Here is a 20,915-nt window from a genome sequence, read left to right as displayed (position 1 = left end):
TGGTTCTTCACCCAGGCAGAATTCCCAGTCACACGTGTGGGTGTGCATGCACACAAGTCAATGTGTTGTGTGGCCACACCCACCCCAAGGTAGACCGTGATCTCCAGGAGAAGAGTTCCCTTTTTGCTTCATGATGGATGTTTGTAGTAATGAAGATATAAAAGCTGACTTACTGAAACTTCACCAAAGTGTATGAGAAAGAAAAAATGTATTCAAGCTGGGACCTAATTTGATAACCATAGTTTGCTAAAAGTATTAATTTTTAAATTACAAAGTATTACATACAATAGAAAATAACAAATAAAAAAGGCATTTAAAAACCCACCCTGTAATCAGTATTACCACTTTGATATATATTTTTCTAAACTCTTGAACATTTATATGTGAATTAGTCAAAACTGAATATGCTAGTCATACTTTGTTCTCTGAGGGGCTGGATTTTTTGGTTGTTTTCCATTTTTTTTTAATTGTGGTTGTCCTTTTTTTCTTTTACTTAGAAGTATACTGTGCCCATCTTTTCTAGGAAACAGAAAACTGTCAAGTTAAATGTATGTTTTTTTCAAACTAAACCTGGCTCCGAGCTTTGCACTGGGCATTGGAGAGGCCTTCACTGGCTCTTCCCCGGTCTGGCACTTCCTCTTCTTCCCTGACCCTCGAGTCATGGGCAGCAGTGGAGGGGCATGAATCCTCCTTCTGCAGCATCTGTCCCATCTCCTCCTGGGCCAAGTCATGCCTTGGGAGAGACAGCAAAACCCTGGACAGCAGTTCAAGGTCTTTTCAGTCCTCGGGTGGTGCGCCCAGTACTACTCCCTGAACTTGATCCCACTGCCAGGGCTGCCCACATTTGCCCGCTCCCTCAGCCGGGGTTTTTAGAGCATGAGTTTGGGCTAGGTTTTCCACCACCTGCTAAGGACCCAGATGGGACTCATTTTGTGCCTTCAAGGTGCTCAGAGTTAAGAGGCAGTGAGTTAGAATAGAAGTTAATGATGCAGTATAGGGTAAGTGCTGTGAGAACTGTGCTTGGAGTCCCAGGCGACACTCCGGTCTGCTCTCACATCGAAAGCACTGTCTGTGCTCACCAGACTGTGAGCTGCTGAGGCCGGAGCCCTCCATTCATCTCTGCGTCCAGCACCCCACACCGTCCCTGCCCATGGATGTTTGCCGGATGAGCCATCCGTTTGTTTTGTTTTGATTTGCACAAGTAATCCATGCTCATAGAAACTAGAAAATTGTAAAGAAAAAGATTAAATCTCCCTTACCCTGAGGCAACCACTGTTAACTCTGTCTAGGCATGTATGTATACACGCAGCCTCTTTATTAAAAAGTGAGTTATATATGATAACATGCTGTCTTGCTAGCCGCTTTCATTCAGCAGGCTTTTGGGGCCAGCTTTCTATGTCAGGGATTATGGGCTTCCGTCATGATTTCCCTTTTGGCTACACAATAGCCCATTGTGTGGATGTGTTGGAATTTACCACCCTCAACTGTTAGACGATTAGATGAATGATTAATTCACACCATGCCATGTGATTATCCCGTACTGTACTTTAAGTATGGTAATCTTCACCTGAGAATCTTTTAGCCACATAAAAGTTTTTTCTCTGAGGCAATTAGAGCTTTAAAAGTATACTTTTCTTTTTGTATTTTTATATTTTTTCTTAAGAAATGCTATTAAAAAATAAGTTGTTTCCTCAGACTGTTTAGCTGTAATTGTGAGTAATTTGCCACCCTTTGTGGCAGAAGATGTTTGAAGGAAGAACTCTTGTCATAAAAACAGCTGTCGTTATTCTTTATTATTCAGGTGTGTTTGTTTCCACAGGCACCGGGTGCAAGTTCCTGTGAAATATGCCACGAGGTGTTCAAATCAAAAAACGTGTGTGTGCTCAAATGTGGGCACAAGTATCACAAAGGGGTAAGAGCTCTTTTTGGCCATCCTTACAGCATGCATTGGGACCATCAAGTATTTTCAAAATAAGAAAGGAATTGTTTTCTAGTCATCAGTGTTTATTTTCTGTCAAACCATTTTCTTTGCAAACCTCCCATGTCATTGTTCAGTGCCTCCCTGTCCACACACTAGCGCTGCCGGAGGGGCAGCTCCGCAGACTGTCCTTCCCATCCCGTGTGGGGAGAGGGGAATGGCAGCTCCAGCCACTTGTTGTTGCTGAGATTCAAAGCAGTATTGGTTCCTTGAAAGGTGATTTCTTACACACCTGACTAAATGGAGAAACAGTGAAACCATTTTTTTGACTCAGTGTAGTATATAAAGTCAATTTAACATTTTAGAGGAGAAAAACTAAACCTAGCTGTGTCCCTTCTGCCTGACCTGGGGACAGTCCTGCTTGTACCATTCTGGGATCTGTGTGTGAACTATCATGGTGTTCTAGGTACCGTGAGCATTTGTGTGCACCCCTGCTGCTGGGTTAGAACAGATCAGGTCTCTGCCATGGGGATTTACTAATCCCTTGAAATGGGATCAATACAGCATTCTCACCGAAAGGAGTTGAGACCACTTGCCGAGTCTCTTTGGTGTGGTGTGCCTCCTTTGGGTACAGGGTCTTATGTCTGGGCCGGCTGGCTGTCCACAGCCTCTGCAGTGTGGGCAGCAGCAGCAGGAGTATGGCATGCGGGCTGGAGGGCTGTTCCAGAGCCAAGGGCCAAGGCCAGGCCAAGGGATGGGCTAAGAATGAGTGATTGGGTCATAGGGTCGAGAATGCCAGGCTCTGGAATTTGGCGCAGCTGAAGTGGAAGAGCCGAGACTGGAACCGGGGCTTAGGGCAAGGCCACCCCCTGAGGCCAGGTTGGAGGCCCGGCACTCAGGATCTGACCCTGAGGTGGGATGGTTTGCACCTGGGGCTTCGTCCACACTCTGGCCGGAGCGGGCATTGGTGTCCCTGAGTATTGGGCAGCTCCAGGCCCAAGAGACCAAGGGCAAGTGAGCTACGCCTGCCAAGGAGCCCAGCAGCACAGGGGAGCTAGGCTTCCTCGTGGTCCTGAAGGCATCTTCTGATTTTGTTTTCTCCTTTTCAGTGCTTTAAGCAGTGGCTTAAAGGGCAGAGCACTTGCCCGGCCTGCCAGGGTCGTGATCTCCTGTCAGAAGAGTAGCCTGCACTTCTGGAAGAGGCTGGCCCGGTGAGAATCAGGAGCCGCCTTCCTGCTCCTCTAGGTAGTCACACTTCACTAAAGCGTCATCCACCAGTACTGGTGTTGAATCGGAAGAATGACAATTTCCTGCCACCACTGGTGTAAAAAACAAACATTTGAAGACCCTTGTGCATTGTGTGTCACAAAGCTAAATACATGGAAATCGTTAATATCGTTGAGATTAAGTAATTTCCCCACTCTGAGTGAATACTTTGATGATGGCCAAGCAGTGGCTAATAAAATGACGGCTACCACACTCGTGGGTCGCTGGGGCTGCGCAGGGCTCTTTGAGGTGGGTGGCTTCTTTTGGAAAGTACTGTGAGTGCCTCGAAGCAGTATTCTAGTGATAAGAATTCTTAACATGTCCAAGCACCCCACGTTTGTTCCCCTTTTGTTTTTGAAAAACCTTTTCTAGTAGCTCCGCAAGAGAGATGATACTGACTTTTTAAATTTTTTACAAGAGTCTGTATTCCTGAAAATATGCCTATATTTTTCTTCAAAGATTCTGCATTTTAAGAATGGGCATAAGCAAACTACATTTTAATAATTTATAGTTAATGTTAAAATATTGGCTGATTTAGACCAAAAGATTCAAATCTCCTCTTTGTGAAATCCCATCTGCATTTGATTTTTTTATTATTTTATGTTCCTCCGATAGATTGTTTTAAGTGTTTACTTTTCATCTTTTATAGATGTAATCTGATTTTCAAAAATCATTAACACTTTTTGATTAGTATCGACTAAGACTTTTTCCCCCTGGAATGGAGGCTGTGTGTCCATCACCCCAGCCCCCGGTTGGAGCCTGCTCTTTGAACTCTGCTGCCCTCCTCAGCAGCTTCTGTCCTCTTTCATGAGTCAGCCAGCAAGTGCTTGGGATCCACATCCAGCCGTGCTGAGCACACAACAGGCTGTGTGTGGAAACGGCCACCACCCTTCTCCTTCCCCACCCCACCGCAAAAAGAGAAGCTGTGTCTTTAGACAACCCTGAGGTGTCTGTGTTACAGTCGCTCTGTGTTTGACATTTGTGTAAAGTATGCATGCAGTCTTATACTGTGGCCTAAAACAAAACTGTAACTGCATTAGAAACCATGAAAAATTAGATACTGTTTTGTGAGTTTTATACAGTGGTAAATATAGAACCATGAATTCTGGACACATTCCATTTCTATCCAACATGAAGGATCAAAAAATGTTTTTCAATGTGTTCTTTGTTCCACTGGATACTTGGAGTCATGAGTTTGTGAGCTGATTTGGTCACCTTCCTCTGCCTTTATTCACCATGAGTTCTGATGTCTTAGTGACTTAGTTCATAGAAGCTCATGCCCTAGTTTGAAACATTCTCCATGGTGGCCCCCAAAACATTGTCCGCATATTCGTAAGAATTGAGCGCTATGGGTGTTAACATGCATAAGGATCAGTGTGCAGCAGCAAGTACAAAAGGAGAAGAGGAACATCGTCCAATGAGTGTGTTTTGTATATAACTTCAGATACTTGTGAACATGCCTTATATTTGTCCAACAACTGTCAGAATAAAGAACATTCTAAAACGAGAAGTTCACTGTCATTCTTGTCCATTCTTTCTTAGATAATTTAAAAAATGCATTCTCCTGGAAAACTTAGGACATGTATGTAATGCTAACATTTTAAGAGTGCTTTCATCAGGAAAGAACAGCCACACCACGCTGTGTCTGAGGAGTCTGACCAGGGATCTCAGGGCGTTTTAGGGCCTGGGCCAGAACTTTCCTTTGTGCCTGCATAAGATCGACTGCTTCAATGTGTGAATGGCATTCACACACAGACGATAGAGTTTACTTCTTACGGCCACATTAAGGGAGTTTTCATGTGAATACATACAAAGATGTTGAAGATAAACTGTATTCCTTGTTTTTTTTTTTTTTTTTTTTTTTTTTTTTTTGAGGCATTTGTGGATTTATGGGCCGCTGAGGCTGTCGATGGGGTTTCCTCTTTAGGGGGGCTTCTGGGTGTGCTGAGCACTCGAGTTTGAAGACAGCGCATTTTCACAATCTGTCTTCTGTTTATTCAAGTGTATTCAAAGTATTATCAGTACAAATTTTTAGTCTGATGGCATTTAATTTAAAGCAGTGACTATTCCTTAAGAATTTAGATTAGTTTTCCCTGCTGAACTGCTTAATCTATGTTATGAGTAATGGATAACCTGGTATAAAATTGAAGTGGTGCCCCAGCAATGCAAAATGTCACTACGGTTTTAAGACTACGGAAGTGGCCCCACTTATTAGTGATTTTGGTTTCCAGAGTTTGTTACCCACGGTCAGCCGTGGTCTGAAAATAGGCGAGTACAGTGCAGTACAATAAGATATTTTAAGGGAGAGAGACCGCACTCACATGATCTTTATTACAGTGTAGTTCTATTTTATTACTAGTTCTAGTTGTTCATCTCTTACTATGCCTAATTTATAAATTAAACTTCATCATACGTACATATGTATAGGAAAAAACATTGCATATGTAGGGTTTGGAATTATCTGTGGTTTCAGGCATCCACTGGAGGTCTTGGAACGTATCTGCCATGGATAAAGGGTGTGTGTGTGTGTGTGTGTGTGTGCGTGTGCGCACGCACGCAGTGGCAGCAGGTGGTTAAAGTGATCAACACACTGCAGACTGAAGCAATAAAACTATTTTAGAGTAGTTTTTGTAGATGACTGGAGAAGGGGATTAAAGGAAACAGTGGGAGACACAATAGCAAAGATAGAAGTTCCTTCTGTCCGCCTGAGGTACTTACTCGGGAGGCTGAAAAGCAGAGGCCATAAAGTGATAGGATGCTTGGTCAGAATGAGGACCAAAAACCATCTGTAGTATGACCTCATGAAAGAAATGGGAAATATGTTTAGGTATTTGAAACACTTGTGCAACACACTTAATTGAAAGAATAATTGTAAAAATGGTCATCCATCATGTCTAGTTCCTTTTTATTTTTTTCACACTGGTGTGACTGGCTGAGAGGAGAGGTCCGCATTTGGTCACCATATACCTTATGTGCTTTGCTGGGAAGAATGGGCAAGGCCTGCCATAGGCACCACTGAAAACTGGTTCATTCATTCAGCAAGTGTGCATTGAGTACCTACCACGCATGCGCCGGGCGCCAGGCTAGATGTTTTGATACAATAGTGAAGGAGACAAGGACCCCATGAAACATGTCTTTCAGTTGAGTAGACACCAACAAACAAATACATAACGTAGCTTGAGGCAATGAGAAGGGCTCAGAAGGAAAAGCTGGGAAGGTATACAGATGAGTAAATTCCTGGTGAAGTGCTCGGCACAGTGCCTGCACACAAACTCGTGATAACCGGAGCTGATAACTAACACTAAGATTAAGGGCCTGGAAATTGCATGGGAAAGAGTAAGGATGGTACAGTAGGAAAGCCTCCGTTAGGTGAGGAACTCCACTTCCTCCACTTCCTCAGTGTGGCCTACACTGGAACACGATCCAGTGGTGAAAAGAGCAAGAAGAAATCAAATCACCTCGAAGTGATTTTGGAAAATAACAGCTTTGTTCCTGAGATCTCCCTGAATTGACTTCAGGAATATCGTGATTCTACAGCAATGGATCATTTCACCTTTTGGCTTTCCCAGATTACCTGACTGAGCAGTTTTGAGTCAACCTTTCCTATCCAGTTTGGGTTCAGGATCAGAGCCCTGTGGTGGGCTCACTGGGAGGTTGCCCTGGAGTATTGGTGTGGCTGGGCAAGGCTCATTGTAGTGGAGGTGTGTAGTCCAGACTCCCTGGCTTAGGGTGAGAACTGTTCCCACTTATTCCATCATCGCCTCCACATTTTTTTTTTTTGAGACAGAGTCTCACTCTGTCACCCAGGCTGGAGTGCAGTGGCACGATCTCCACTCACTGCAACCTCCACCTCCTGGGTTCAAGCAATTCTCCTGCCTCAGCCTCCCGAGTAGCTGGGATTACAAGTGCATGCCACCACAGCTGGCTTTTTATATTTTTAGTAGAAACAGAGTTTTATCATGTTGGCCAGGCTGGTCTTGAACTCCTGACCTCAGGTGATCCACCTGCCTCAGCCTCCCAAAGTGCAGGGATTTATAGGCATGAGGCACTGCGCCCAGCCCATCGCCTCCACTTTATACTGTCTCTTCCTATTCTCCCTTTAAAGGTGAAAAAAGATAAATATTACTTAGCAAGAATACAGAAATTAAACAATTTAAACTAGAAAATCCTAATGAGTCATCGGTCAATCAAGTCAGATTGGTAAACCATCAAGGCAAAAAAAGACTTTTAGCTACTTAAGAATAATAATTTGGGGGCCAGGGCCTGGTGGCTCATGTCTGTAATCCCAGCACTTTGGGATGCTGAGGTGGGCAGATTGCTTGAGCTCAGGAGTTCGAGACAAGCCTGGGCAACATAGTGAAACCCCGTCTGCAAAAAATACAAAAATTAACCCGGCATGGTGGCACATGTCTGTGGTCCCAGCTACTTGGGAGGCTGAAGTGGGAGGATCACTTGAGCCTGAGAGGCGGAAGTTGCAGTGAGCTGAGACTGCACCACGGCACTCCAGCCTGGGTGACAGAGTGACCCTGTCTCAAAAAACCAAGAATAATTTGGGATTTCCATATGAAAATAAATGAAGCTTGACCTCTCACAGCATATACAAATGTCAATTTCCAATGGATCACAGTCCTCAATATGGAAAGCAAAATAATGCAGCTTCTACAAGAAAACAGACAATCTTCCTGCCCCTGGAATAGGCAAAGATTTTAAGGAAGCACTAGCTCCAAGAATGAAAAGTTGATAAACTGGATTTTGTTGCACTAAGAACTCTTAAGTTTCCACTGAGAGAGTGAAAAGGCAAGCCATGAAGTGGAAGACGTTGGTAATCCACACCTCCAACAAGACTCCTCCAGAATGTACAAACAACTACAAATTCAACAAGAAAAAGATAACAATATATTAGAAATAGGCAAGAGATTTGAATAGGCACTTCACAAGTATCCAGATGGTTTGTAGGCATTTGGATAGCCACATTTGTTCAAAATCCATCACCAAGGAAATATAGATTAAAACATTGCTGGCAGGGTGATAGGGTTTAGATTCATGTCCCTACCCAAATCTCATGTCGAATCGGAGGAAGGGCCTGGTGGGAGGTGACTGGATCATGGGGACAGATTTCTCCCTTGCTGATCTCATGACAGCGAGTCCTCATGAGATCTGATAGTTCAGAAGTGTGTGGCATTCCCCCTTGGCGCTCTCTCCTGCCCCCATGTAAGTCATGCTTGCTTCCCCTTCACCTTTCTCCATGATTGTACATTTTCTGAGTCTCCCAGCCATGCTTCCTGTTAAGCCTGTGGATCTGTGAGTCAATTAAACCTCTCTTCTACATAAATTACCTGGTCTCAGGTAGTTCTTTATAGTAGCATGAGAACGGACCAACACACGGTATTTTAAGTTGTCTTGAAGTGTCCTGGTTCTAGCAGGTAGGACCCTGTACTTAGCAGGGACCTGTTTTGCTGTTCTCCGGGGCATGGGTGAAGGTCTGGGGTGTGAGAGGCTGCAGTGAGCTGTAATCACACCACTGCACTCCAGCCTGGGGGACAGAGTGAGACCCTGTCTCAAAAAACAACAACAAAAAAATACACTTACATCAAAAACCAATGTACTCCTGATTACCTCAGCTTATTATGTTGGGGTTATTGAAGTCTATAGTATCTGTATGGTGGAAATACCGTATAATGCAACTCTTCCCAACTCTGTGTTTAGTGGGGTCACGCTGGTAGCTTGAAATCAACCACTCTTGGAGGACTTACACCACAGTCATTGGCAAATGCTGCTTTGCTTCCCTGAAGAAGCTGATAAAGCCTGGAGTTCTGCTGGTCTGATGGTGCTGGAGATGTCCTTGATACCTTTCTCATTTCACATTTGAAATGGTGATTCAGGCACTGAGCAAACCCTGCTGGGATGATTTCTGCTGAGGGAGCTCCTTCCCACTGCTCTTTGGCAAGGGTCCTCACTTCCCCTGCCACCGCCTGGCCTTGCCCAGTTCTCTGCCGTCCTGGAAAGGAGACACTGCTCTCTGCAGCGTCTCTGCCCCAGAGACAGGCCGAGTCTGTCATTGCATCGGCCTCTTAGCGGTTCCTTGGGAGCCACTCCCAGCCTTGCCACAACAGGTCCTGTGCTACGAAACACCAAGGAAGGCCCCTTCCTGCTTCTGGCCAGGCCCCGCCTGGGAGGGTGCATGTGAATGCAAAGCAGGTCTGTTTCAGGAGTGCCCAAGAAGCCACCGGGAGGACACCTCCACGCCAGAGGTCACTCATCTTACCTCCCAGAGGAAGGACTGGGGCCGGTCCCTTGGCCTTGCCAGGAGAGCCTCCGCAACGAGCAGCTGGTATGTGTTACAGGGCTCCCGTGGCAGGCACTTCAAAGAGACAAGCTTGCTCTCTGTAACATGTGCCTTTGTGTCAAACAGACCTGTCATTGTTTTCAACAAATACCTTGGGACTCCAGTGCATAAATACCATTCTGGGTTTTCCCCCACCCTCCATTTTTCAGAAGTTATGTATAAAGGCATTCTGCCTAATTCCTTCAGTCTTCTATTTCAGTTTCTGTTTATTTGGTGTGATAGAAAGCTCTTAATTTAGATCTCCCCACCGCCAGTTCCAAGAAATCTGCCACCAGCTCCAAGCTTCATGTCCTGAAGTGCCACCTCATTCCCGCGGGGTGAGCCAGCGGCCTCTGAAAAGAGGAAGCCATTGAACAGATCACACTGTGCCTCCTGCCGCCGGCTGCCACCCCAGCGCCAGCAGGACTCCGGCTTTGATTGGGGCCTCATTGGAGTCCACATCGCTTTTGCTTCCAGTTTCCAAACTGCCACCACCTCGAAACTGCCAGACCTTTGAAAGCTGAGGCACAGTGCCTTACCCCTTCCTTCAGAAGGCTGTCCAGCTCCCCCCTCCGCCCTCCCCGACTGGGGGCCTCTCCTAGGGGAGGGGTCTGGTGTCCTCAGCTGGCTCCTCTCTACCTTCGCTTCTACCCGGGGGCTTCAGTACATCTGGCTTTATCTCTGGGGTGAGCCATGCAGCCCTGGTCATCTGGATGGGCCACTGAACTCCACACATTGACCTGTTCACTAGCTCATCCATTCATTCCTCCGGTCTCCCATGCACTGCACTGTTCTAGGTGCTTCCATACAAAGGCGGACAGAAGAGACAATGGAAGGCCTCAGCACCGCAGGAGGGGAGACGGATGTCATCTACAGTCGCACAATACATGGGAGGTCACGGGTGATCCCGGGGAAAATGGAGCTGGGAAGGGGATGAGGGAGTCTGTTTGACTAAACTTGACCCAGGTTTAGACAGAAGCCAGGGACAGCGTCATCTGAGTGCAGCCTGAGGGACGGGGGAGGAGGTAAGGGCAGGGGACGTGGGCAGTCAGGCAGAGAAGCCAGAGGAGCAATGCCTGGCAGGGTGTTTCCAGAGCCCGAGGAGGCCAGAGCTGCTCTTTGATTGGGGGATTGTACAGAGGTGGTGATTCCCAGGGGGCGGATGGGGATGGGAGGGGGGTAGTGGCCCGAGCCTGGCAGCTCAGGGATTCATCCGGCAGGCAGTGCAGCTTGTTGATCAGCCTCATGAAATGCTAGTTCCGCATGTGGCCTTAGACTCTGGGGACTTGGTCTGGGGCCAGGTAGGGGGCATTTCTGCTGTGATGTCACCTGTGTTACTCTATCCATCAGGGCCTGACAGAGCCCCTGCTTCCTCCAACACCCCCACCCCCTTTCTCCCGTGGCTTCATATTGACCTAGTCAGGCCTGCCAGTGGGTCTACCCTGCAGGGCCATGGGAGCACCCATGGATCCCCAGTCCTGGCCCAAGCACCTTCCCTCACTGCTACCCGCCCCAGGCCATCAGCCTTATTCTCACTTGACCTCCTCACACCTGGTTTCACTGGAGCCTGAGCCAGCCCCGCAACCCCTTCCCAAGCTCCCATCTCCCCCTGCCACAGCCTTGCTCCCTGCAGCAGGGACCTCAAAAGTTAGTCTCTTGGAGCACTGGGATTAAATGAATGTGCCTTGCACATACTAGTTGCTCAGTAAACACAAAAAAACTCAACTCAGGCTCCAGAATAAGAGCCACACCCCAAAAGCTGGCTGTGGTGGCCTCTGAATCTGAATTCCCACCTCCATGTGACCTTCCTTAAGCCCCTCACTCCAGCCCTGCTCTTCACCATCTCCCAACATGATATTTACTAACGGCCATTTCAGGTACTAGGTTACCTGTCCACAGACATTGCAGCATTTAATTTCCCCAAGTACCCTACGAAGCAGAGATTACTCTTGCCTGCATTTTACAGACAAGGAAATAAACCTGAAAGGTTAAGTGATTTCCCCAAGGTCAGGTAATTGGAAAATGTCAGGATTTGCACTTGCTAAGCCAATTCTCTCCTCTAGCCATTCTGCTTCTTCCCCTTAATACAAAACCCACTTGTCCCCCAAGGTTCAGCTCAGGTTCCCATGCCAAAACAAAACTTTCTCAGGCATACAGGCAGCAAAAGCCTTGGAACCCCCATTTACTACTGCTCGCCCTCATACCACGGCAGCAGTGGGTGTCCCCTTCATGTTAGCTCATGAGGCTGATGCAGGGCAGGTGAGACACAAAATCGGGGCTTAGCCTGGGAAGGTTCTTGGCTTCACCCTGGAAAGGATTCAGGGGCAAGCTGATGGTATTAGTCAGCAACTTTTATTGAAGCGGCCGTGCATAGCAGCAGCAGAGGTGCTACTCCCTGCAGAGCAGGGCTACCCCATAGGCAGTGCGTCCAGAGTAACAACTCAGAGGCAGTGCTGCAGTCCTATTTATAGCCACTTTTAATTATATGCTAATTAAAGGGCAGATTATGCAGAAATTTCTAGGAAAAGGGTGGTAACTTCTGGGTCATTGAGTTCTTGCCACAGGGAAGGGGAAGTAATGTCCAGGTGTTGCCATGGCAATGGTAAACTGACAGGGCACATGAGTGAATGTGTCTTATGGACAGTTGCTTCTTTTTAGTACTTTATATATTCTAGTACAAATCGTTCGTTGGATGTGTTTTGTAATTTTTCTTCAAGTCTGTGGCTTGCATTTTCATTTTCTTAACAGTATGTTTTAACAGTCTTTTGAAATTTTGAGGAAAAGTCTTCAATTTTGATGAAGTCCAATGTATTTTCTTATTTTTATACTTTGTTCTTTTTTATTTTAAAAAAATCAGCAAGGCTGGGCATGGTGGCTTATGCTTGTAATACAGTACTTTGGGAGGCCAAGGTGGGTGGATTACTTGAGTATAGGAGTTTGAGACCAGCCTAGACAACACAGCAAGATCCTCCCATCTCTTTTTTTCAGAAGAAGAAGGAGAAGTAGGAGGAGAAGGAGGGGAGGAGGAGGAGGAGGAGAAGGAGGGGAGGAGGGGAGGAGGAGGAGGAGGGGAGGAGGAGAAGGAGGGGAGGAGGAGGAGGAGGAGAAGGAGGGGAGGAGGGGAGGAGGAGGGGGGGGAGGAGGAGAAGGAGGGGAGGAGGAGGAGGGGAGGAGGAGGGGAGGAGGAGGGGAGGAGGAGGAGGAGGATAAGGAGGGGAGGAGGAGGAGGGGAGGAGGAGGAGAAGGAAAAAAGAAGAAGAGAAGAAGGAGGAGGAGGAAGAGGAAGGGAGAGGGTGGGGAGGAGGAGGAGAAGGAGGGGAGGAGGAGGAGGGGAGGAGGAGGAGGGGAGGAGGAGGAGGAGGAGGGGAGGAGGAGGATAAGGAGGGAAGGAGGAGGAGGAGGAGAAGGAAGGGGAGAGGAGGAGGAGGAAGGGAGAGGGTGGGGAGGAGGAGGAGAGAAAGAAATAAGAAGGAAAGAAACCTGCCAAACCACCCAAAGGCAATAAGATTATTCTCCTCAAAGTTTTTTAGTTTTAGTTGTTACATTTAGGTCTATAATCATTTTCTAGTTGATTTTTGTATGTGCTGTATCATGAGGATTGAGGTTCACTTTCTTTTTGCGTATAGTTAACCAGTTATTTCAACTTGGAGCCTTGAAATCATGTAGTGTAAGTCTTCCAATTTTGTTCTTTTCCAGTTTTGCTGTTGACTATTCATTTATTTCCATATAAATTTACAATTAACATTAGTTTTTACCAAAAAGTCTGCTTGGATTTTGATCTAAGCATCTATAGATCAATATAGGGAAACTTGACACCTTTACAATTCAATCTTCCACCCTATGAATATGGAATCTCTCTCCATTTATTCAGGTATTCTTTAATTTCTTTCAGGAATATTTTGTAGTTTCCAGTGTACACATCTTTCAGTCTTGCACATCTTTTGTGAAATTCATCCCTAAGTATTTTCTATTTTTGATGCTGTTAACGATGTTTATTTTAATTTTAATTTCTGATTATTCATTGCTGGGATATAGAAAAGCAGTTGGTTTTTGTATATTTATTTTATATCCTATAACTTTGCTAAAGCCACTTATTAGTTTTAGGGACCAGTGAGGCTGCAACTATGAGGCCATCTTGGAAGCAGAGAGCAGCCCTCACCAGACAACCAACCTGCCAGTGCTGTGATCTTGGACTTCCCAGCCTCCAGAACTGTAAGACAGTACATTTCTATTCTTTACAAATGACCCCGCCTCAGATATTCTGTGTGGCAGCACAAATGGACTAAGACAATGGCCTTCATCATTCCTCCCTCTGCTATAGCCTGAGTGGCTTCATCTGGACACGGACTTCCCTGACCAGTGTGGGCAGGGACCAGTGGTCACAGATATAGGTGACAGAGAGGCCTAAGCATGTGAAGGCCATACCCCAGGGACTCTGAGTTAAACAATCTCTTCTTCACAGGTCTCATTCATTTTCTTGCTCTTGGTTTCCTAAGTACTCTGAGTTTTCACTTTTTCTTTTGTTTCAAACAGGTTCTCTAGGATGAACTGTGTAAGCTGATAATCATACATGCCATGAGCAATGTGACAATACTTTACCTTTAAAAAGATGGGAGGCTGAGGCAGGAGAATGGCGTGAACCCGGGAGGTGGAGCTTGCAGTGAGTGGAGATGGCGCCACTGCACTCCAACCTGGGCGACAGAGCGAGACTCCGTCTCAAAAAAAAAAAGATATGTCTCGGCCGAGCACGGTGGCTCATGCCTGTAATCTCAGCACTTTGGGAGGCCAAGGCAGGTGGATAACCTGAGGTCAGGAGTTCGAGACCAGCCTGGCCAATATGATGAAACCCCATTTCTACTAAAAATACAAAAATTAGCTGGGCGTGCTGGCGGGCCCCTGTAATCCCAGCTACTTGGGAGGTTAAGGCAGAAGAATCACTTGAATCTGGGAGAAGGAGGTTGCGGTGAGCCAAGATCACACCATTGCACTACAGCCTGGGTGACAAGAGCAAAATTCCGTCTCAAGAAAAAAAAAAATTTCTCTGGATCCCTTAATCTATATCATGTGAAATGCATATATGTGTATACATATGTCCATATATATACCAGTTTACAGTCCCCAACATGAAAATACATTGCATTTTTAAAAATTATTTTTTAAATTTAAAAAATACATGAATAAGGTAAAAATTCAAATAGCACAGAAAGTAAAAGCACTAGAAATAAAGACGTAAAATCTGTTTCTCTGTATCCCTCTACATGTGTTATTTTTAGGCCTTGCTTTCCTCACTTTATACTATTAATATATATGATCTCTCCATATTAGCACATTCAAATCTACTTTATCCTACTGAACATCTATCTACCACAACATTGTATTGATATTGATGAAAAATGATGACTGTTTTCATTTTCATCAAGTTTAGAAAAATTTCAGTCATTGCTTCTTCAATAATTTTTCTGCCCCCATCCAACATTTTTCTAGGACTTCGGTTATCTGTACGTTAGACCACTTGCTATTGCCCCATGGGTCACTGAACCTTCATTTGTTTGTTCCTCCATTCACTTATTTTTAGTCTTTTCCCCCACTGTACTTCAGTCTGGGTCATGTCAATTGCTCTCTTTTCAAATTCACTGATTTTTCATCCTTTAGGGCCCATGAGTTATTATATTAAATCAATCCAAACAATTTTTCATTTCAGAACTTTCATGTCTAGGAATCTGGTTTTTAAAAAATATATCTTCAATTTGTTTTCTCATCACATCCACATTGTGCCACAAATACTTGAGCACATCTTCAACAGCTGTTTTTAAAATTCCTTGTTTGCCAATTGGACCATCTCTGCCACTTCTGGATTTTTTTTTACCAATTTTTCTCTTGTTTATGGATCACATGCACCTGCTTTTTGAAGTGTCTAGTACTTTCGATTGGATGCTAGATATTGTGTGGTATGCTCTTGAGTGTCTGCATTTTGTGGCTTCCTTTATAGAGTGTTGAATTTGTTTTGGGTGGCATTTAAACTTGCCGATCAATTTGATCCTTTCAAGGCTTGTTTTTAAAATGTGTTGGGATGGATTTACAATGGCCTTTATTCGAGGATTACTTTAGCCCTACTACTTAGGTGTGACCCGTCTGGAATCCTTACTGAATGTCTCAGGTGTTCAGTGAAGTCTTTTCACTCTGGCTGATTGGAATTCAAATATATCCTGGCACTGTTATCTCTGGGAATGATTCGGCTTTCAGACAACTGGTACTTCTCCCTACCCTTTTGAGTTTTGCTATGCACATGTACAACTAAGTTTTTAGAAGATTCTAGGGGACCCTGGATGGTTAATACTGAGTGTCAACTTGATTGGATTGAAGGATACAAAGTATTGATCCTGGGTGTATCTGTGAGGGTGTTGCCAAAGGAGATTAACATTTGAGTCAGTGGACTGGGAAAGGCAGTTCCATCATTAATCTGGGTGGGCACAATCTAACCAGCTGCCAGCATGGCTAGAATACAAGCAGGCAGAAAAATGTGAAAAGAGAGACTGGCTCAGCCTCCCAGCCTACATCCTTCTCCCATGCTGGATGCTTACTGTCCTAAAACATTAGACTCCAAGTTCTTCAGTTTTGGAACTTGGACTGGCTCTCCTTGCTCCTAAGCCTATTAGTTCTGTCCCTCTAGAGAACCTTAATATAAACCGCTTTCAGATTTCAGGAGCTCTTTTTCTATTTCAATTTCTCCTCTCCAGTATTCTGATTCTCAAACTCCAGCCATCTCAGCCTCCCCAAACTCCAATCTCTAACTCCTCAACCCATTTGCTCTAAAAACTAATAAGTTATCTCTAATACTTTATTATTGCAGGATCATGTTTCCTATTATTCAAACTTGCTGTGGAAATTTTGGCTGATGAAGTAAGATTTACTAAAAAAGATGGAGCTGGTCACAGTGACTCATACCTGTAATCCCAGAGCTTATAGAGGCCAAGCTTGAAGATCACTTGAGGCCAGGAGTTTGAGACCAGCCTGGGTAATACAGTGAGACCCTATCTCTACGAAAAAATTTTAAAAATTAGCTTGGGTAACAGAGCAAGACCCTGTCTCTTTAAAAAAGAAAAAAGTTAAACACAGAGCTACCATATGACACTGAAATTATACTCCTAGATATAAATATATATGAGAAATAAAACCATATGTTGATACAAAAACTTATATCTGTGTGTTCATAACAGCATTTTTCTTAATAGTCAAAAGGTGGAAGAATTTCAAATGTCTGTCAACTGATGAATGATTATACACAATATGGTGTATCTATACAATGGAGTGTTATTTGGCAATAAAAGATAATGAAGTACTAATATATGCTACAATATGGATTGCCCTTAAATACTCTATGCTATGTCAAAGAAGCCAGTAACAAAAGACCACATAGTGTGATTCCTTTCATAGGTAATGTCCAGACTTGGCAAACCTATGGAGACAGAAAGTAAATTACTGGCTGCTTAGGGCTGAAGGGAGAAGGGGATTAGGACTGGCTGCTAATGGGTTCAGTGTTTCTTTTGGGGGTAAAAAGGAGTCTTAAACTTAGATTGTAGTGATGGTTGTACAACTCTGAATATACTAAAAACCAGTAAACGGTACACTTTAAATGGGTGAATTTTATGATTTATGAATTGTATCTCAAAGATACATCTCAACAGAATAGGTGCCTTTTGAGTACAACATAATCTATATGGTTCTCTTTTTGTATACATCTGAAATTTCCAAAATATAACTTAAAAGAATATATACTTCATGGTGTCCATTAGGAGTATCATGCGTGTCCTCTCTTTCAACCCAGTAAAGTGATAAGCTGTAGTAAGAGATTTCCTAGTGGTGAGCTGTCCTTGCATACCTGAAATAAACCTCCCTTTTTGGTCATGATCTTTTAATACACTGAAAAATCAACTTGCTAATATTTTCTTTAGGATTATTGCATACATATTTTAAGTGGTATAGGTTTGTAGTTTGCTCTGCTTCATCAATATGGCAATGCTGCTGGTTTTCAATTTTTGCTTTTCTAAAACCTAATTTTTTTTTTTTTTTTAGGCAAGTGACTACACAGGATACATACTGTTTCTTTGCAGCTATGTGTGGCCATGGCGGTAAGCTCTTGATTATAAGATACAGGCTGAAGCTTCACGTGGCAGCATCTGGAAACCTTCCTTCATAGAGAGCCAGCACCTGGTCTTTGCACCCCACTTTCCCCCAGCTTCATCCCTTTCTCCATCCTGCTGCCCAGAATGTAGATGAGATGGCTGGAGTTAGGTGCTACTATCCTAGACCATGAAGAAGAGGGCCACACCCTAGAAAAGGTGGCACAGTGAGCTGAAGTAGTCTGTGTCACTGAGGACCACGGCTCTAAGCTGCCATGCCAGCTCTGGACTGCCTACTTGTGGACTTTTATGTGAGTCTTCTTTAAGCCACCCTTAGTGTGAATCTCAACTCACAGCTAAACATAAACCCAACTGATAGGTCAGGTTTTGACATAAGGGATATGCCAGCTTCATAAAATACACTGGAAGGCTTCTCATCTTTCTCTGTAGCCTGCAACAGTTTAAGAGCAGAGGAACTATCTGATCCTTAAAGGTTTGATAGAAACCTCCAGTAAAACCATCTGGGTCTGGCACCTTTTTAGTGCTATTTCTTCAACAATTTTTTCAGTTTCTTCCACAGGCTAACATTTTATCCAGGTGGTTTACCTTTTCCAGAGTCACTGCGCATTTTAATGAGGTTAGCAAACTTGTTAACAGGGAAGGTCCATGCTATAGTTCTCTAATTTTCTTCAGGCTCTGTTTTTTTATCTGAAGTTGTTCCTGGGGTTATAGATTTGTTTTTCTCTCTATTTTGCTCTATTAAAGATCTGCCAACTGAAGTAGTCTTTTCAAAGTACCAACTCACAGACAATGAATTTTCCAGTGTTTTGCTTTCAGTTAATTCTTGCTTTTATCATTATCCGTTCCTCTTGAATTAGTTCTTCTAGACTTCTAATCTGAATGTCTAACTCATTAGTTTTCATTTTCTCTGGTGCAACACAAACAGATTTAAGACTAGGAATTGTCCTCTGGTTGCAACGCTGGCCAAAGTGCAAAGCTTTTGTTATAAGCATATTCATTTCCACTAAAGTTCTGGTTTGCTCCTTGAAGTATGTTATAAAACTTACAAGTGGCTATATTAAGTTTCATTTTTCTTTTGGTATTAATTTCTAATCTTATTGTACTGTAGCATAGTAGATTATGTGGCTTGGGCAACTGCTACTTAAAATTGTATTGCGATTTGTTTGTTTTTGAGACAGAGTCTCGGAGTCTCACTCTGTCACCCAGGCTGGAGTGCAGTGGCACGATCTCGGCTCATTGCAAGCTCTGCCTCCCGGGTTCACACCATTCTCCTGCCTCAGCCTCCTGAGTAGCTGGGACTACAGGCGCCCGCCACCACACCTGGCTAATTTTTTGTACTTTTAGTAGAGACGGGGTTTCACCATATTAGCCAGGATGGTCTCCATCTCCTGACCTCGTGATCCACCCACCTTGGCCTCCCAAAGTGCTGGGATTACAGGCGTGAGCCACCACGCCCGGCCAATTGTGATTTTCTTTGTTGCTATGCATGTAATTGATTTTTGCAGTTTCCATGGATTAAAAAAGATGTATTTGCTACCAGATATAAAGGAAAACAGTGGTCAAAGTACACTTACATCTTAAGTTTATCTTTTTTATGTATGGGATTTTGTTTTTTTTGTTTTGAGCCAGAGTCTCACTCTGTCATCCGCGCTGGAGTGCTGTGGCGCGATCTCGGCTCACTGCAACTCTGCCTCCTGGGTTCAAACAATTCTCATACCTCAGCCTCCCAAGTACCAGGAATTACAAGTGTGTGCTACCATGCCCGGCTAATTTTTGTGTTTTTTTAAGTAGAGAGGGGTTTTTGCCATGTTGGCCAGGCTGGTCTCAAACTCTTGGACTCAATTGATCCACCTGTCTCAGCCTCCCAAAGTGCTGAGATTACAGGTGTGAGCCACTGTGCCCAGCCATGTAGGGGATTTTGAATTTGACTTTGACTTGTGTTCTCTTAATACATTTTGGTGTCGAAAATTGTTTTAAAACAAACATGAATATTTAAGATTTTAGTTTTTTGCTCCTTTCTCTCACCTTCCTGCAGCTAAGCCTGGGTGCATCCTTTTTTGGTGTACCATGAGGCAGTACATCTGGGCTCTTGGCCCAGCCTCCCCAGGTGGCCCCATCAGAGGCTATACATCTGTAGACAGAAAAGCTGGTCCCCTTCCTTTCACTTAAGACCCAGAGGTTGTGGTCTAGTTCTTGAAGGTCTAGTCCTTGACCCAGGTGGGAGACAGTGACCCTTGAGAAAGGAAGTGACCACACCCTACTTTATGGGGCCTTTGCTGACCAAACCCTACCTCTCAGTAATGCTTTTCTTTTGAGTTGCTTTCTCCTTAAGTCTTCATGCTCAGCCTCCTACCACAGCTGGACATTTGTAAAGGGAACCAAAAACATCTTTTGGGGAAATGACCGTTGATGCAGATGACAGTAAACCATAATCTTTTGGTATTATCCTGACCCTTGGTCCCGATCAAGCTGGCACTCCCCAGAATCAGACAAGATCTAACAGACATAGGTACAAATTCTGTCTTCGTGCTTTTCTAAGTACTTAAAACCTCCACAGCATATGTCTTTTGTATGTTATACACAAGACTATAAGGAGACTGGCTGGGGTTGGACGTGAAAAGCCCCACAAAGTCAATTCTGGCAACCTGGATGGGGGTCTATCCAAGGAATTCCCATCTTACCAGTGACATTCACAGTAAAGCACAGGGGATCCTTGCTGAGTTTTAATTCCTCAGTCTGCCTTTCCACATCTTTTGAGTGATATACTCTAATAATTTGACTGCATTTTGTGTGAGGATAGCTGGATCCGCTTTGATTCTACAAATTAGGTGCCCTTCTGTTTCTTAGTAATGTCACATTCTCTGACCACTGTAGCCACTTAAGATGGTCTCAAATATGAATAACTTTCAGTGGCCATAGTGGAGAAGATACTGACCCTGGAGGCTTATTCTCCCTCCACCTCTTTGACTCACATGTATGATTTTTTTTCCTCCCTACCAAAGTGGCTAGTTTTGACAGCCTTTAGGTTGCAGAATTGTTTATATTCGAAAGAAGACCTTACCTTCATAGAGCATTTTTTCCGGGCAACTGTTCTGCTTTGTAAGTTTTTAATATCTACTCTTCTTTGGAGTCCCAAAATGAGGTAGCTTGGGTAGATCTCACAATGAAAACCGATTTCTTTGCATAAAACCTTATTATACCTTTTTGAAAACCTGCTGGAAACAATGAATGGTGGCTTCAATAGTAATGGTTCACGAAGAACTGA

General features: G+C 44.3%; 1 protein-coding gene across 3 annotated transcripts in view; it reads left to right on the top strand.

The window, feature by feature from the left end:
• TTC3 (tetratricopeptide repeat domain 3) overlaps positions 1 to 4,689 on the top strand; it is a 120,068-nt gene extending 115,379 nt beyond the window's left edge. For all 3 annotated transcript variants that reach the window (XM_077995759.1, XM_015132904.3, XM_077995760.1), the window contains 2 exons: positions 1,820 to 1,912; positions 3,028 to 4,689. In XM_077995759.1, the coding sequence (XP_077851885.1) occupies positions 1,820 to 1,912; positions 3,028 to 3,102 (168 nt within the window). In that variant the 3' untranslated portion in view covers positions 3,103 to 4,689. The remainder of the gene's footprint in view (positions 1 to 1,819; positions 1,913 to 3,027) is intronic.
• The last annotated feature ends 16,226 nt before the right edge of the window (positions 4,690 to 20,915 follow it).

This window comes from Macaca mulatta, chromosome 3 (genome assembly GCF_049350105.2).
Source record: "Macaca mulatta isolate MMU2019108-1 chromosome 3, T2T-MMU8v2.0, whole genome shotgun sequence".
Lineage (NCBI taxonomy): Eukaryota > Metazoa > Chordata > Mammalia > Primates > Cercopithecidae > Macaca > Macaca mulatta.
The sequence above is the reverse complement of the archived record's forward strand: the minus strand, read 5'-3'. Positions and strand labels throughout refer to the sequence as shown.